This window comes from Macrobrachium nipponense, chromosome 16 (assembly GCF_015104395.2).
Source record: "Macrobrachium nipponense isolate FS-2020 chromosome 16, ASM1510439v2, whole genome shotgun sequence".
Classification (NCBI taxonomy): Eukaryota; Metazoa; Arthropoda; class Malacostraca; order Decapoda; family Palaemonidae; genus Macrobrachium; species Macrobrachium nipponense.
In genome coordinates, this window is record NC_087209.1 from 27,652,577 (window position 1) to 27,667,428 (window position 14,852).

General features: G+C 37.4%; 1 protein-coding gene across 1 annotated transcript in view; it reads right to left on the reverse strand.

Moving 5' to 3' along the window:
• Window positions 1-283: 283 nt before the first annotated feature.
• LOC135195620 (sodium/nucleoside cotransporter 2-like) overlaps window positions 284-14,852 on the reverse strand; it is an 18,356-nt gene continuing 3,787 nt past the window's right edge. Inside the window, exons 4-12 of the mRNA XM_064221959.1 lie at window positions 12,945-13,030; window positions 9,823-9,976; window positions 9,385-9,582; window positions 8,724-8,885; window positions 7,981-8,234; window positions 6,541-6,715; window positions 4,733-4,891; window positions 4,055-4,235; window positions 284-3,031 (exon numbers count right to left, since the gene is read on the reverse strand). Coding sequence (XP_064078029.1) covers window positions 2,952-3,031; window positions 4,055-4,235; window positions 4,733-4,891; window positions 6,541-6,715; window positions 7,981-8,234; window positions 8,724-8,885; window positions 9,385-9,582; window positions 9,823-9,976; window positions 12,945-13,030 — 1,449 coding nt within the window. The 3' untranslated portion in view covers window positions 284-2,951. The remainder of the gene's footprint in view (window positions 3,032-4,054; window positions 4,236-4,732; window positions 4,892-6,540; window positions 6,716-7,980; window positions 8,235-8,723; window positions 8,886-9,384; window positions 9,583-9,822; window positions 9,977-12,944; window positions 13,031-14,852) is intronic.

The following is a 14,852-nucleotide window of genomic DNA, read 5'->3' on the forward strand; positions in this document are numbered from 1 at the left end:
TAGTCAAAAAGTTTGTGAATAACTATGAATCCCTTCGAACTTTCAAATACGTAATTTAGTAAGTCGTTCCATAAATATTTTACACTAGTTTGGCATTTTCTTTGATAGTTACCGTGCTAGGTCCTTGATATATAGTATATACTATATATATATATATATATATATATATATATATATATATATATATATATATATATATATACATACATGCATACATACATAACCGTATATACTATACATCAGGACCCTAGCACGGTATATATATATATATATATATATATATATATATATATATGTGTGTGTGTGTGTGTGTGTGTGTGTGTGTGTGTGTGTGTGTGTATATGTGTGTATGTGTGTGTGTGATCCTTTTAATTCCTTTTCTCAGATAACTAACACATTTCCACAGTATTAATCCTGGATTCCTATTTTATGCACTGATTCAACTTCCCTTAATATTAGACTTTTAAATCTCTACCAGTTGCAAATGAAACCCTCACGCAGCCGGATAAAGGGGATTACTAATTTTAACCGATTAATCTGGATTAACGAGGCCAGTTAATACCGAGCTTTATTCCTCAAATACCTATTATTCATATACAGCTGATGCTTGCCTGGCACGAATGTGTGATTCATTCACTATAGTAAGTAGTCCACGTTCAGATTTGTTTACGTCTTATCAGCTGATTTCTGTCAGTCACTTACTCGGCCAGACGTGAGTTGCATCCAGACAGTTGCTTTGGCTGGGGTTAAGTAAATTCAAAAATAAGCGTCCTTTGGCCTTCAGGTGTCATGACATTTAGACCTAGTATGCTGTCAAATGTAGTTCAAAATATATAATCGCCATATCTCCCATATGATCCAAGTCCAGCAAAGCTGAGAGTTGTCAGACCAAACAGACCAAACTTAACCGAGAAAAACTAGTTGTTGTGGTATGCTCTCCTCAGACGTAGGACAAGAGCCTGGACTTACGTAACGCTTAAAGAGGGGTTTACTCATTCATGAGTATTTGATACCATCATCCGCATGTTAATGAAGTGGCTTGTGGTGTCCTTTTAAAAACCTGATTCTCAGCATAAACTTATTTTAAATGGCTCAATGGCCGCTTGATTCTTCACTTTGGTCTGGTCTGTTAATGTTTAGCGGATGCTAGAAAATTTTTTCTTCGATAACGAATAACTGCTTTCGAAAAAAAGTTTTTTTTTTTAAATAAAAAAGAAACGCGGTTCAATCAAATAATGTTTTTACATAGACGTTTTCTACTTAAATAATGTTCGGTCATTGTCACTCATGGCAGTGTTGTGGTGGAGTCCACAACTTCCTGTGCCTGGGCAAATGCTTAGTCTTACTCCTCACTAACCTAGTCTGAGACCGAGTCCAATTCCAAAGTGTCAAGTTTAACCATAGGATTCAAGTCTGAATTTGTCGTGTGTCGATAACCGTACACGGCCTTACCATACATTTCTTCAACAACCATAGGATTCAAATTGTCGTGCGTCGATAACCGACACGGCCTTGCCATACATTTCTTCAACAACCATAGGATTCAAATTGTCGTGTGTCGGTAACCGTACACGGCCTTGCCATACATTTCTTCAACAACCATATCATTCAAGTCTGAATTTATTGTGTGTCGATAACCGTACACGGCCTTACCATACATTTCTTCAACAACCATAGGATTCAATTTGTCGAGCGTCGATAACCGTACACGGCCTTGCCATACATTTCTTCAACAACCGACTAGCCATCCAATCAATTAGTCTGCGAGTCATCAATGCGAAGAAATTTGTCACAGTCAGTGAAATGGGTTCAAGTAATTGAGGTTTCAGAAACTGATTCTGCATGAGTGCTGAAATAATCACAGAAAACAAATTCTTATATTGCGTAGAAGTATTAATGCTGTATAAAACCACCTAAAATATACATGTGGTAGGAAAGCCATTAAATCAACCTGTATGACTGTTCCGCAACTAATGCTAAGTTTCTATTTTAACTGTTTAGTTTTCAAGGTATTTCAGCAGATTGATTATCTCATTGTCAGGCATCAAGTACAGAGCCGAGGAAATACAAGGACTGAGGTATTTATTGACATTTAAAGCTTTGTTAGATCCGAATGTAATTTGTGATCATCTCTGATAATACTGAGACCGAGCTACTGCTTCTTTTTTTTCACTATAAGACTCGCAGTGAGTTGACCTGGATTGACCTGGACCTGGAAACAGCTCAACACATTACAGATTTCCTGAAGAGAATTGCGCTTGACCGAGAGAGAAAAGAAATAGATAACACACGTCCCGTGAGTGTTCCGTATAATAAACTCGACCGTAATTAACATTACGTATCCGTAAAATACAAGCTCATTACATCTTGGACACTTGCGCTTTCTTTAACTGATGCTTGTGATTCCACTCGTAAATACAACAAACAGGTGATATGACTTCATGGCCCCTCAGGTGTAAAGTCAAGCGCATTTTAAAGCACTGTAAGTCATGCAAGAATCTAACCTCTATCAAAATTTTTAATGTAGCATATTAAATAAAAAAAATAGTTAAGTAAGAAGATAACATAGTAACGGAGAAGTATTTGTTCAGATGAAAGTTAACATTTGTTCGAAAATCATTTGAAACGGATCATTCTGAAAACATTTGTGTTGCTAAAACTATCGAGAAATGATAAAGAAATTACCAGAAGTAAATTGCATAAAATTATCCTAGATTTAGCGACATGGAACTGGCCTCGGGTGCGATCTCCAAGACCACAAGCCTTGTAACTAGAGTTACCGCGTTCCAAGGCCTAGACTTGGCCTAGACCTCCAATTCAGCTGACAGGCCGTGGCATTTGATTCTGAAAGCCACGTGGTCCTTCATCCAAGGTAATTGAGGACCACTAGTTTAGAAAATGACACACTTTTTTTTTTTCTTTGCCTCGCCTTAAACACAACGTCGGGTAGGTCAGAAGTCTAGTGCTTCCGTAACGTACGATGAGATGGTTGTTGCATTTCTTGAGATCGAGTCGTCTGACAACATTGTTCCTGAAAACAAAAGTTACCATGAAACAGACCAGAGAGCAACCGAAGGACACACGTACAGACCTCAATTCCACGTAGTCCTAATGCCAGCTTAATTCAATGACAACCCAAGGCGTGCTCCCCATCATCAAAATATTTTCGAAAACACAACTGGACAACTCGCTGGGAAAAAGCTTAACTTAGCGATGCCTGTACAGTAGTATGTTGTAATGAGAAAAAAAAATCTTTTTTATTTCATTTAATCAATGCAGTTGTTATATCATACTTGAAATTAAATAGCAGTTAAAGTGCGAACATTCTCGGCAGTTAAGAACTTATGTTCGATCATTCTTTTGGTTTCTAGAACATGTGAGGAGTAACTGATGTTATTATGAGTATTATTATTATTAACCAAAATAGGTAGGCAGACGGTTTTTTATCATCATCACAGAGTACTTTGAGTCAGTGGACTTACTTCCTTTATTTTTATAATAAAAAATTAGGAATGACGACCAGGGTTTTTGTTTCTTTTTTTTTACCGTTTAATTTACTTCTGTAATTGCAACTGTTATTTAAGATGACGATTGCGCAGTGCCGCCAATCTCCAACGTAACTGCCATATGACAGTCTTTTTTTATCATCACAGAATACTTTCAGAGGTAGTGGACTTACTTCCTTTATTTTTATAATCAAAATTAGGAAAGACGACAAGGTTTTTTTTTTACCGTTTACCGTTTAATCTACTTCTGTAATTGCAACTGTTATTTAAGATGACGATTGCACAGTACCCCAAATCCAACTTACCTGCGATACGACAGTTTTTTGTTATCATCACAGAATGCGTTCAGAGTCAGTGGACTTACTTCCTCTATTTTTATAATCTAAAATTAGGAAAGACAAGATTTGTTCCTTCTTTTTTTTTCTTTACCATTTAATCTACTTCTGTCATTGCAACCGTTATTTAAGATGACGATTGCGCAGCACCGCCAATCTCCAGTAGTAGTAGTAGTGGGTGGGATATGCCTTTGAAACGGCTCTCTAACGTACCTGCGATACACGAGGTGAGGAAGCTGGCGCAGCTCCCGGCAACCATCGCGCGCACGACGATGAGGGCCATGTCGTGTTTCCTCTCGGGCGCCAGTGACCCCAGTCCGCCCAGGACGATGCCCACCGAACTGATGTTTGCGAAGCCACAGAGGGCGTACGTGGAAATCAGCTCAGCCCGTTTCTGACGGGGAGAGGTTATGTACTCTTCTGGCATTGTGGGTTTTTGCGTCTTATTTTACGCATCTGTTACTGAGACTATTCTTTGCCATATATATTCTATATATATTATATATTATAATATATTATATATATACTATATATATATAATATATTATATATTATATATATATATATACTCAAATTACTATTACTAATAATATTATATATATCTATATATACTCAAGTATATAATATATATATATATATATGTATATATATTAGTATGTAATATTTATGATTATGTTATCATGACACGGTCTTTGAATTATCTCTCAGTTATGTTTATTTATATTGATTTTCTCATGAGTTTGTAGCCGTTAACATGCAGTACCCTATAGGTAGCAACTTAAAGAGTGGTTAATTACAACGGACAGGGAACACGTAGGCAGGAAGAGAATTCGGACACTTCGTTTCAAGGAGTATTATGAAACTGATGTTTTAACGATCGCGTTTACTTACGGATATCGACCCTGCTTTGACCAACTTTGCCAGTTCATCGTAAGCTTTGAATTCGTTAATAATCGTCTTCATGCCGATCAGCTCTCCGACCTTATGGCACTCAGACCAGTCCACGCCAAGGACCCATGCCACGGGCATGTAAATGTACCCGAAGATATTCTGAAAAAGAAAGAAAGTCAGCCTCGACAAGGGCGAATATTGTGTTATTAGGTAAACAGTAAAATAAGTGAAATTCTAACATTCTTAAAGAGTATCATCTTGATTAACCTAACATGGCGTTTCAGTAAGTTTAGTATATCTTAGTTAAACCAGACCACTGAGCTGAGTAACAGCTCTCCTAGGGTTACCTAGCAACGGGACCTACAGCTTATGGTGGGATCCGAACCACATTATATCGAGAAAATTAATTTCTAATCAGCAGAAACAAATTCCTCTGATTCCACTTTGGCAGAGCGGGGAATCGAACTCAGGACTACCGAATCGGTAGGTGAGCACGTAAACCACTTGTCCAACAACGAACTAAAAGCATTCTTGCCAAGTTACGTTGTTCCGCAGTTTGACTTCCTGTTAACAGTTGCCAAGTATGTTCTTCGCAGCGCCAAATCCAGTCCTGATAACAGGTATTGTGAGGGAAGCGTCAACAATTTATTGCTAAAATGTTAAGTTTATGTTAGTTTAACCAGACCATTGAGCTAATTGACAGCTTTCCTAGGGCTTGCCCGAAGGATAGGATATTTTTACGTGGCTAGGAACCAATTGGCTGATTAACAGCGGGACCTACAGCTTATTGTGGGATCCGAACCACATCGAAAAATGAATTTCTATCACCAGAAATAAATTCCTCTGATTCCGCGTTTGCCGAGCCGAGAATCGAATTTCGGGCCTCCGGATTGGTAGCCGAGCGTGAAAACCACTCGTCCAACGAGGAACTAACAATTTATTGCTAATAGAATCAGTGTCAAACGATTTGTCGAATTTTTCAAGGCAGGACTTCCACAACTTGGAAATGTGGTCTGAAGTAGAAATTCATGAGAAAACTGGGTATCTGATGAATGTCAGCCACGCGATTATACCCAGATTTTTTGTGTGTATAGTGCTGTATATATTTTCATTTAGGAATATTCTCCAGCACTGCTAATTTGCTGGCCTTCTTCTTCTCCCCTCTCGCTTTTTTGCGCACCTCACCCCCCGCACACCCCCCCCTCGACCGCCGAGCTGCTACCCACAACCATACAAATGTCGACCATAGGTCACCAAAGGCACAGCTAGTTTGAAGGGGGCGTGGCCTAATCGATCCCGTCCCACCATGAAATTAACTCAAGTCCCCTGATAAATGTTTTCTTAAATCAATCTTCAGTTACTCTTCTTTACAAAAAAAAGTAAAAGCACAATATGCTAAAATTTTGAAAGGGAAATCTAAGCAATGCAGTTGAGTTCACGACGATCTTATCAATTTATATATTACATATATCTATATATAAGATATATACTTATATATGTGTGTGTATAAATTAATATAAAGAAAACAGTGGTTCGAAGCATGTCATGGAGTTTATTCCACTGTATACAGTACACTGAATGAAATCTATTTCAGGGTGTTTTTCCCTTCTTTCGTGGCCCAAGAAATACGAATAATTATCCACGTACTTTAACTTAGCACACGTACGCAGACATATTTATATATGTGTGCGGGTGTGTAATCTCGGTAAAGTCGCAACAAAATAAGTTTTACCACATTTCAAGGAAACTCATGACATACGATTTGAATACCATAACAAATTGTACCTGGGGTATTGTTAACGGTTTACCTCAATGGTGCAAACTCCCTCGTCGGTACCTGCGAGAACGCACATCCAGTTGGTCACGTGACTGCAAAGGTCGACGAAAGCGTAGAAGCAGATGAGGTTGGCCGCAATGTTTGCGATCATTGGCAAGGCGTTGGAGACTCCCACCATGGCTGCGTGAAGCCAGTTAGCCTCGTCCCTGATAATGATGAAATTGTTTGGTTGGGGATAAGAACGCATTTTATTTATTCTATAGTTTATATGTTATAACCTTTTAAATTCTCATATAATTTATATGGTATATTATTAAATATTTTATATATATATCTTATATATAATAATATATTATATTATTAAAATATATATATATATATATAAAAGAATCACAGGAAAATGATTGGCTGAAATCCTTGCCAATGTCTTAGTAAAGACGAAAGCACTTGAATTTCTGCCTATCATTTTCCTTCGGTATTCACTATTTGATGAAGTCACGTGCATCTACTGTGATTTTTAAGTATAATATATTATATACTATTATATTATATATTAATATATATATATTATATAATATATATTATATCTATATGTGTGTGTGTGTGTTGTGTGTGTGTGTATATATATATATCATATATATATATATATATATATATATATATATATATATACCTATATATATATATATGTATATATATATATATGGTATATATATATATATATATATATATATATGTATATATATATGTATATATATATATATATATATATATATATATATATATATATATATATATATTACCAAACTCAGCCCGTAGGTTTGGTAATCTGGGAAAGGGAGTAATAGGCATAATATGGACTTTCGGATCTGCCAACCAAGAGGCATGGGAACTTGAACTCATTCTTTTTATCTTACCCACTTCCAATTCTGATATCCTTTTGGGTCATCTTTGTGTGTGTGTGTTTTTTTTCTCTCTCTCTCTCTTTTTTTGTGCTTATACGTTCTGAGTGGTTCGGTAAAACCTTGAGCGATTTTACCTTGGACAGTTTGCTTGTCTTGAACACATTCCTTCTTCCAATTTTGGGTCCCTAATGGTCATTCTAGATTTGTTTTGTGTGTGTGTGTGTGTGTGTTTTTTTTTTTTTTTTTTTTTTTTTGGGGGGGGGGTGGGTTAAAAACTTGAGAGGTTTGTAATAGTAGGTCAAAAGTGTATCTTGGAAACTTACCCCTGCCAATGTTGTGACTTTGGTGGTCAATTTGGTGGAATAAATAATTTTGATGACTATTTTGAAAACATACCCTGTCTTAAATTTGATCTCGTTGGTATCGGACTAGACTTATCTAAATCTGGGTAAAGACATTATTGTGGTGTTGATTCCTTTGCCTTGGTGTACTTAGACTGAGCGGTTTCTGATTCAAGTCATTATTGTGATAGACAATCCTTGCATGTACGTTTTGTGAAAACATACCCTCTGCCAATTTTGATGTCCTTGGTGGTCGTCCTGGATTTTTCTATTTCCGGATAAAAGAGCTTGGAGAGTGCCAGAGCAGCTGGGGCGTTCATGACTGAAGCCGAGAGTAAGCTGGCAGCATCAATGCCAAAACTGATGTAAGCTGCCATCACAGAGCCAGCGATGGTAGCAAATCCTCCGGTCATGACAGCGTGGATTTCAGACTTCGTCATCTTCCACAGATAGGGCTTGATGAGAAGTGGTGCCTCCGTCTGGTTTTGAAAGATACTAACTCAATATTATGAAGTAGAAAAGTGCGGAGTATTAATGTATAAGAGATCGGAGAGGGATACTGCTAAACTGACTGCGTTTAGTTTAGGCTACAGATTTTACTATTCTTTGTTCAGATGCCTACCTGCGTAATTATGTACTAGGCTTTAAATTTCAACGGCTCCCAAAAGAAAGTTCGTTGAGTTTTAATTTTTTTCATAATCAATGGAACAAAAGCGAGTCTTCGCTAAGGTGAAACCATAATCACTAAAGGCAAATACTGTACAGCAAAAGATCACAACCAAATGTGAAAATGTTTGTGTAATTATGTGTAAGCATTTGCAAGATAGCTTACCAAGTATGAATTGAGCTCAGACTAGTCTCCTCGAGTACCTTCATCTTTCCCATGCATGATTTTTTTTTACAAACCATGAAGTGGTGCACCTAGTACAAATGAGAGAGAGAGAGAGAGAGAGATCTTGATAACTTACCTGACCCAGGAAGATATTAGCAGCAGCATTAACACTTTCGCAAGCAGTAGTTCCTATTGTTACTTGGAGACACCATCCCAGCTTGAGCACAAACCACTGCATGACGCCAAAGTAATAGAGGATCTGGATGCAAAAGCTGAAGAACAGCGTCACTGGCAGCACCTGTGTAAATGAGTCATTGTTTCTTAGGTTGAATTGGGAATTCACCCTGGTCAATTCGCATCTTGGTGAAGTGTTTCTTAGATTACATTGGGAATTCACATTGGCTTATTGACAACTTGGTGAAATGTTTCTTAGGTTACATTGGAATTCACCTTGGTCTATTCGCATCTTGGTGAAAATTGTTAGGTTGTAAATGTAAATACATTCCAGAATGGGTACAAATGTAATACTTTCCATCTGGGTAAGCTACGCATCGGTTCAACAAAGTTACGCGAGTATTTTTGTCTTATATTCGTATTTATCCTGATTATATTTGGACCTCATTGTGACCCATTTTTGGATGCACAAAGCTTGTTTTATATTTTTATCTTTTCTTAGTATGGTTGCTACATCAGTGTGACTCAAGGGACATAAGTTCCTAGGAACTACTTGATCGCTACACACGGTACCCCAGTCCGCAAATAACATGAATAGAACGGCACCACATATGTATATTTACCTTAAAAGCAAATACTCCCAGTGTGTACACAAGGTAATCGCCGAACACGAAGGATGAGCCTACATCTGTGAACCCTAAGAAGGTCGTGACCTTTCCAGACAAGCACTTGAAGATCGCTTCTCCTACAGGCCACTTCAGGATGAGTAGGCCTAGTATAAACTGAATGCCTAGTCCCCAGAAGATGTGGCGCCATCTGATCTGATGAGGAGAATAAGATAATCGCATTTTATGACATGGGACGCATTAAATTTAAGATTATGGAACCTCACCTAGTATATGAGTAAAAGTGTGTTAAGCGGTAATATGTGCGTGTACTTATTACAGCTGCCATCAATATGCACTCTGTTTTAAATCACGTACGAAACACCATATTATATAATGAATTTCAAATGTTATTTAGGTCAATAAGTTCATTTTATGGTGAAAACCTCCACCAACCTTTCCTGGCGCAGCCGAGAAGACGAATCCCACCAGGATCAGAACGACGATGCCGACGAGGGACTGAAGACGCCTCATCTCGTCCCAGGCGTCGATTATCAGGAACGCCAACAGCCCTCCGAAAACTGCCAGAGTAAATACGACTACCACAGTCCTTTAGGAAAAGAAATGATGGGTGACAACGAGGAGGCTCTGTATCGAGAGCATATTATGTCTGCCAAGACCACTCGGCCATGAATATTTTAAATTGCACCGGTGGAGTCTCGAAATCAGGATGCGTAGGATAATAAACTTGGAATACAAATTTTATATCAGATATGTAGCTGGTTATGAAGTATGTAAAATTTTCGAGCATCCCCATCATTATCATCGTTATTAGTTTCCATGGCAACATGAACTCCGAGCTTTTTTTCACAAGAGATAGTCAGTTTGAGGAGGTCACTTCATGATTATATCAGCCGAATTGCTTCGCAAGTTCAACCGTTCTGCTAGCAGATGGACGCTGATGAAAAGCTCAAGTTGTAACTCCGTTAATGAATGTAATAACGATCATAATATAAGCGTTCAGAATGGGAAAATAATTGCTGGAAACTGGTCAACATTTGTGAACAGATACAAGAGTCATTCAAAAGTGATTGCCTCCCCTAGAAAATGTCAGAGGAGAAAGACAGTTTTACCATTATTTTTCAAAAGTGTCCCTTTTATTCTCCGTCGTGGAATGCGGCTCCAGACTAACCTAATTAATACTCCTGAATAAAACGCACGTCTTTAGTATTGTTCCCTGTAGGTGTATTGGAGTTGAGGAAACAAATAGAACTCAGACGGTGCCCAGTCGGGTAACAAAGGGTCAAGGGGCAACAATCCAAGGTCATGGTTGGCCGCTTCAGCCACTGCCACCCACGCTTTGTGGGCACGGGTATTTTCCTGGTGTCAACATCTGTGGTACCTACGTACACGAGATATCAGTGTACTGAGTCAGCGCTGATACGCATACCTTCATCAGTTTGTTGGTCAGGCAAAATTGATACTGTCATGAGTGGAATACATTTGGTTTAGACTTCCAGAGCGAGGGGCATATGTGTTCTACCTGCCCATCTTAAATGTGGTATAGGAAGGTTGCGTGGCGGGGGAGGGGGTGGGCGTGGTGGTGGCGGTCTGGGGCGGGTTTCTCACATTTTTTTATAGAGACTTAATCATGACACGGCCATCTTTTTTGCCCATTTTGAAATCTTGCTTGCACCGAATGGCTCTCGAAAGGCCTCGTCTGCAATGAAACAAAAGTCAAACGACTGAGATTTAGTGTATATATCTCCGAAAGTACTAGTTGTAATAAGCTGTTATGCTGGAAATGTCGGTTATATCTCCTCGTTTTCATTGAGGCTGTTAACCTTTTGATTATTGATTGCATCGCATTTCTACCTCAACGCGTTCATCATGCTCATCATCTCAGGTTGCTCCATAGTCAGAGTCGAAAGTCTTAATGAGGATCCTTTTCCCAGGTGTTCCTAACACTCACTGAACTGCTCATTTCGCAATTTGTTTCGCCAGATGTGTTTTCACGGACGGATGTCCTTCCTGACGCCAACGCTTCCTATTTAGCCTGGCTTGGGAAAGTGGGAAGCAGGACATTAATTCTTGGGTGTAGTCCTGGCTCACCTTTGCTCAACTGTGAATTACAAGGCAGTGATTCACTGCTGCTTACTGTGACAAAATTACTACGAGACTTCTGGAAGGTTGAATGATCAAGGTTCAAGGTAATCTATATTGGATCACCACTTGTGGTATACTGTCCATTGCAAAAGGTTTTAACTGCTGCTTACTGCAACAAAAACTTACAAGACTTAGGGAAGGCTGAATGATCAAGGTTCAAATTGATTTATCAGATCACCGCTTGCAGGTACGCTATCCATTGCAAAAGGTGTTTGCAGCACTCCTGTGACACCAACTGCATTCGTCGACGACTGGCACTTCCGGTCCGTTCTCGCTTGCCTCTTCCGACCTCTTACCTCCTCTTCATAGCCTCTTGACGCCAGATAACTCACAATCAATCAATCAATCAATCTTCATAGCCTCTTTAATCTGTGCTTTCTCTTTCATGTTCGCGTAGGGACAAATTCCTCTGATGCGTCAAGAAACTCTTAGAAAGTCGACCCAGTCGTCAGGTTAAAAGACTCTTAAGATACCGATAATTATTAAAGCGCTTTCAGTTAGGTGAATTTAACAAAACCCTAATAATAGTAGGTTAGATAAGCGTGCGCAAGGAAAGCTACGTTTACTTCGTTGGGAAGGAATTCCTCCTCGAAAGGAATTTGATTGAAATAAGTATTCGTAGAAAAAATAAGGTGCAATTATACTTTTTTGAGCGTCAAATTACTGTCCTGTGTGAATCGTAATCATGTTCATGTAATGAGTTATGTGACCAAAATGCGTACTGAGAGAGAAAGAGGGAGAGAGAGAGAGAAAGAGGAACAAGCAAAGAGAGAGAGAGAGAGAGAGCGCGCGCGGATGACATGTCACGTGGACGGCTTATAGTACCTACCACCTAGGGGGCAGGTACCCCAACCAATAATAATAATAATAATAATAATAATAATAATAATAATAATAATAATAATAATAATAATAATAATAATAATAATAATATATTATTATTATTATTATTATTATTATTATTATTATTATTATTATTATTATTATTATTGATATAAGTGCTGAGGTTGCCACGGCGAAACACTTTCGTTAAAATTCATAAAAATCTGAGGAAAATTGTATTCAGCAATATAATAAAGGGAGGTATAGGAGTCTTGTCAAAGATTGTCCTTGACTTTCTCAGGAAATGTCAGTGGCTGGCTCATAAAAGGTCATGGAGGGTCTATAGAGGCGCGTGCAGTCACTTGAGGAAATGATAAGGGGCGCTGTTTATATATTTGTTTTACATCAACGTTGTCTCTCGTCTGACCTTTACTGGGCTGGGTGGTGCCAGATGTTCCTGCGACAATAAATTGTCACTCTCTGTCTCATGCACATATATATTATGTACATATATATATTAATATATATATATATATATATATATATATATATATATATATACATATATTATAATTTTCAAAAATACTTACGTATGGCTGAAGGCCTGATTGACAATCTTGGCCACTGGTTTTATTACCAGTCGATATATCCTTTTCCCGAAGTAAGGTTTGATTATCTGGAAAAAAAAGAATAGAAAAAACACACTTTATAATTGTGCTGATTTTATTATGAACATTTTTTATTTATCTGAATGGTAAAAGCAATGGGATAGGATGACCTAGCACGTGTTTCTAGCTTTAGCCTGAAGAAAATGGGAATTATACAGGTATGTACTACGAAGGAGAACAATAGACCTCCGCCCCTCAAAAACTGGAAGGTTATGAGAGGAAAAACGGAAGTCGGATGGAAGTTCCAGAGCTTTCCAGTGGAAATGGTTAAAGTAACGGAAACATGCAATTTGATGGTTATTTATTAGCACAGAATAAATGCGGGAAGAGGTGTCCTAACGGGTGTTTCAAATTTTTGTAAAAGCACGCAAATTAAAGGCTACGTAATCCTAGAAGACTGACATATACATAAACCTCTTTAATATAACGTAAAGGGTCTAAAACTAAGAAACATTTGTTTAGTTTTAAGAACGTTGAGCAACTGATGTCTCAGTTAATGTAATTAGCAATAAATGTGGCCATTTTGCTTTATATCCATATGTAATTATATGGTTGATTGGTCTTTATCTGGCATGTTTATCTGATTTCTTTATATATATATATATATATAATAACTATATATATATATATATATAATATGATATTATTATATATATATTGCTTTATATCCATATGTATATTAGGTTGGATTGGTCTTATTATCTGGCATGTTCTGATTTCTTTATATATATATATATATATATATATATATATATATATATAAAGAAATCAGAACATGCCAGATAAAGACCAATCAACCTATATACATATGGATATAAAGCAAAATGGCCACATTTATTGCTAATTACATTAACTGAGACATCAGTTGCTCAACGTTCTTAAAACTAAACAAATGTTTCTTAGTTTTAGACCCTTTACGTTATATTAAAGAGGTTTATGTATATGTCAGTCTTCTAGGATTACGTAGCCTTTAATTTGCGTGTTTTTACAAAAAATTTGAAAACACCGTTAGGACACCTCTTCCCGCATTTATTCTGTGCTAATAAATAACCATCAAATTGCATGTTTCCGTTACTTTAACCATATATATATATATATATATATATATATATATATATATATATATATATATATATATATATATATATATATATATATATGAAAATTTGGTTCCTCAGAAGCTGACTTTGCAAGCCCTTTAGCTAAGCTTGTTCCATACGAATCTCGTGATTAATAGCAATAATAATGTCTCTTGATTTCCCTAAGACGTAAAAGTTATTGGCTACTTCTGAGGAAAAGTGTTCTTTTTATCTGGTAATAAGAAGGGAAATAAATATTCATTCATGCTAAATGGAACTACAAAGATAATGTCGTGTAAATCCTTATTCTAGTGCACAGTTATTGCTGGCATTATGACGCGACCACCCCATCGTTTCATCATTTTCAGAAGAAGATCAAACGTAATGAGTCGCTAGAATTGTATCTACAAAAGATAAAGTGCCATAACTTTGTACCATAACTTTAAGCCATCTGCTCAATAGTTGAAATTTAAATTTATTGGTGTACTTGTGTTTTGTTAGTATATAGCGACTGCAGAAGAAATTCCGTGGCTTCAAATAATATGATTTCACAGAATGCCATCGTTATTGCATTAGCCAAGGTCGTACAAGCGTTTTGCCACAAGTATTGTATTGGTTCCGTCTTACTTTCCACCCTATCCTAACAATTGTTCCATGGTGCAACTGCGAAGCTTTCCTCCTGTTACACCTTTCAAACTTTTCTATTCTCAATTTCCCTGTCAGCGCTGAATGACTTCATAGGTCCAAGAGC